Genomic DNA, 2,910 nt, shown 5'->3' with positions numbered 1-2,910 from the left:
TGTTTGAAGTGTTGTGGTTCAAGGCGTCATCTTCGGAAGAACTGTAGAGAGAGTGTGAAATGTGACACTTGTGGATCTGCGTTCACCGCGGTGTCTAAAAACACGCCGACGCCCATCTGAGCGGTAAAGCGTGAATTTTGACTCGTCAGAGAAGAGTACACGGCGCCGTCTTTCCATTGAAAAGGCAGATGGACGGTGTGTTGCAACGATTGTAGACTAACGTCACGCCGATGACAAGGGGCATTCCAACTGCAATGCGACTCGGCTTGATGCCATATGTGCGAAGACGCCTAAGCAGAGCGCAGCTATGTTAAGGCTTCCCGAAGCTTTAAAATGGGATCATAGCATAATATTGCATTGCGAGGTCGGTTTTGGTTTGAATTTATGAGTATTGTACTTTAGTAGTTCCAATTTATATAGAGGATTCCTTCGGCTTTATATTAACATATTTGTTATGATATCACATGACTGTTGATCACGTGACGGTCATTTATAATTTTTTGAAGAGTTCACATAAATCGCTTTGGTGCAGCTAATTAACACAATAATTATTAATATTTTGTTATATAAATAAACTCATCGTATCCTTGAGTACCAGAAATGTGCTTGGGAAAAGTCATAGTATTACTTGGGTACAAAATATTTCGTAAGAAATTCAACTTACCTACAAAATTTGGGGTATTTTCCACACCCTATTGAATCCTGTATTAAAACAAAGCCATCACACATATTTCCCAAGCAAGATTCAGTTAGAGAACCTCTTCTTACATATTTCCACAAGAAAACTCAGATTAATCCTCACTGATCACCTGCGCCAGACCCATTTATACAAACACAAAAATTCTACCTCCAAACACGGGTATAGAACAGAGTATATTTCAAAAGAACATTTTCGTAAGCATTTTGAACATGCTGAATTTCAATTAAGGGTACGTAAGCGATGTATTTTTAAAATATTCGGATATACGAGTTAAAAACCTGTAGTATAAATACGTTTATTTATATCGGGTTCGGGGTTTGGTCTGTGGTTTATGTGATTACAGATCACCTATTTTTAGTGCCTTTCCTTTATCCGACACTGAAGAGTGCAGACGTATCTCCGTCCTGTCCAGTGTTTTCGGGTTTGAGGCCATCTTACCCTTGGTAAGAATAATTGTACAAATTATACAGAATTATACAACATTGGCGACAAGGATAAACTGGTTATATATTTTTTTTCTGATCAAGTGAAATTTACATTGTTTACCGTAGTCACTGAGCGTTTGGCGCCAAATTCAAAACAAAACGCAATTCGATTTATTATTTTTCTTTACTGAATATTTGGTTTCACAATTTATTTCATTTTACAATCACTGGTTGTTTACACAACTAGTTTCCTTTTCCTTGGTGGTATTTTTTTCTCCTTTTCCCCTTTGATAAATTACCGATTTCACAATGGCTCCAATCAACATGCAAACAGCTTCTGAATTTGAAATGTCAAAGATCCTAGATCATCGCACCATTACTGATGTAATAGGGGTTAGGAAAAGATACGAGTTAAATGCAAATATCCTTGGTAAATATACAGGTGTACCAGAAAAACAATGGAAAAAGTGGGAAGAAAATCAAATGGTTTCCTTTGGGGGAGCTACTAGCTTACAGTCAGATTTGTTCTATGATATGAGAGATCTTGATACTAGCATGAGAGAGTTGAATGTGAAATTAGAGAGACAGGAATAGGAATTGCAAGCTGAGAGAGAGGGAAGAAAGAAAGCAGAGTTTGCATTAGAACAAGAAGCCCAACAGAGAAAATGGTTAAGTGCAATGCCAGCAGATAGCATAAACACAAGAAAACCATCTGACAGAAAACAATCAGAAACAAAACAAAACAGAAAAAGCAAAATACATGATACAAAAGACACACATATTCACTCAAAATCAAACATGTTTGACAACACATATGATGAAAACACAAGAGGTAAGAAATATCATAGAAAAACAAGGTATCAATCCTCCTCCTCCTCCTCATCTTCACGGTCATCATCATCTTCCTCCTCCAGTAGTGACTCTGACTATGACAGACACCATCACCGACGCAGACACAGACAAAAAAGTCACAGTCCAACATCAAAATTACAAACATTTAGTGGTGATGGAAAAATCAGTTGGGATACATTCATCACACAATTTGAAAGGGTAGCTGACAGGCATGATTGGGGAAAAAAGAAGCGTACTGACAAATTGTTTAGTAGCTTAGATGGACAAGCTTTAGAATATGTCTGTAAGCTTAACCTAGACAGTTACAAAAAGATCAAGAAGGAAATGAGCAGGAGATTCAATACCAAAGAGAACCCTATCTCAGCTAGACGCAAGCTGCAGTACATGAAACAACATGAGGATGAATCACTCCAACAGTTTGCACAAAGAGTTCACTTCATCACCATTGATGGTTACAAATAATCAGGCAAGAAAGCAGTCAACCAAATTTCAACAGAAAATTTCCTTAGAGGGTGCAGAGATAAAGAAGCTGCTAGGACAGTTATGGAAAAGAATCCCAAAGACATCCATGAAGCTCTAGACCTTATGAGGACTTCAATTGCTAACCAGCAAGCTGTTTATGGTGCTAGCAAGTCCTACTATCACAGACAAGTTTCATTTGAACCATCACCAATGCAACAAACCAAAAAGTTAGAACAAATGGAAGACAAAATTTCAAAACTTACAGATATGGTCTTCAGTATTAAGCAAGCATTAGATGACAAATTTTCCAATGGTGGGGTTCTAAGAAATGCACCAAGATTTCAATCTAGGTCAAGGTCAAACAGTCCCATAAATTATGGTCAACCCTTCAGATCCAACAGTCCATTCAAAAGCACTCAAAATTCAACAATACAGAACAAGTCAAATCAAACATTTAGCAACTCTAGATCT

At 37.5% G+C, this 2,910-nt stretch overlaps 1 protein-coding gene across 1 annotated transcript; it reads left to right on the top strand.

The window, feature by feature from the left end:
* The first annotated feature begins 1,803 nt into the window (after window positions 1–1,803).
* On the top strand, window positions 1,804–2,439 carry LOC133179597 (protein FAM133-like). Its single transcript, XM_061314312.1, has one exon. It carries the CDS (start codon window positions 1,804–1,806, stop codon window positions 2,437–2,439), a length of 636 nt encoding a protein of 211 aa, XP_061170296.1.
* The last annotated feature ends 471 nt before the right edge of the window (window positions 2,440–2,910 follow it).

Source organism: Saccostrea echinata, unplaced genomic scaffold, assembly GCF_033153115.1.
Source record: "Saccostrea echinata isolate AGI-Se365-2 ecotype Australia unplaced genomic scaffold, CSIRO_AGI_Sech_v1 ptg000005l, whole genome shotgun sequence".
Classification (NCBI taxonomy): Eukaryota; Metazoa; Mollusca; class Bivalvia; order Ostreida; family Ostreidae; genus Saccostrea; species Saccostrea echinata.
Note: the sequence above shows the minus strand (reverse complement) of the source record. Positions and strands in the feature narration are given on the sequence as shown.

Excerpts from the sequence above, each read along its gene's own strand:
- LOC133179597 (XM_061314312.1), top strand. The coding sequence starts at position 1,804 with ATGCCAGCAGATAGCATAAACACAAGAAAACCATCTGACAGAAAACAA.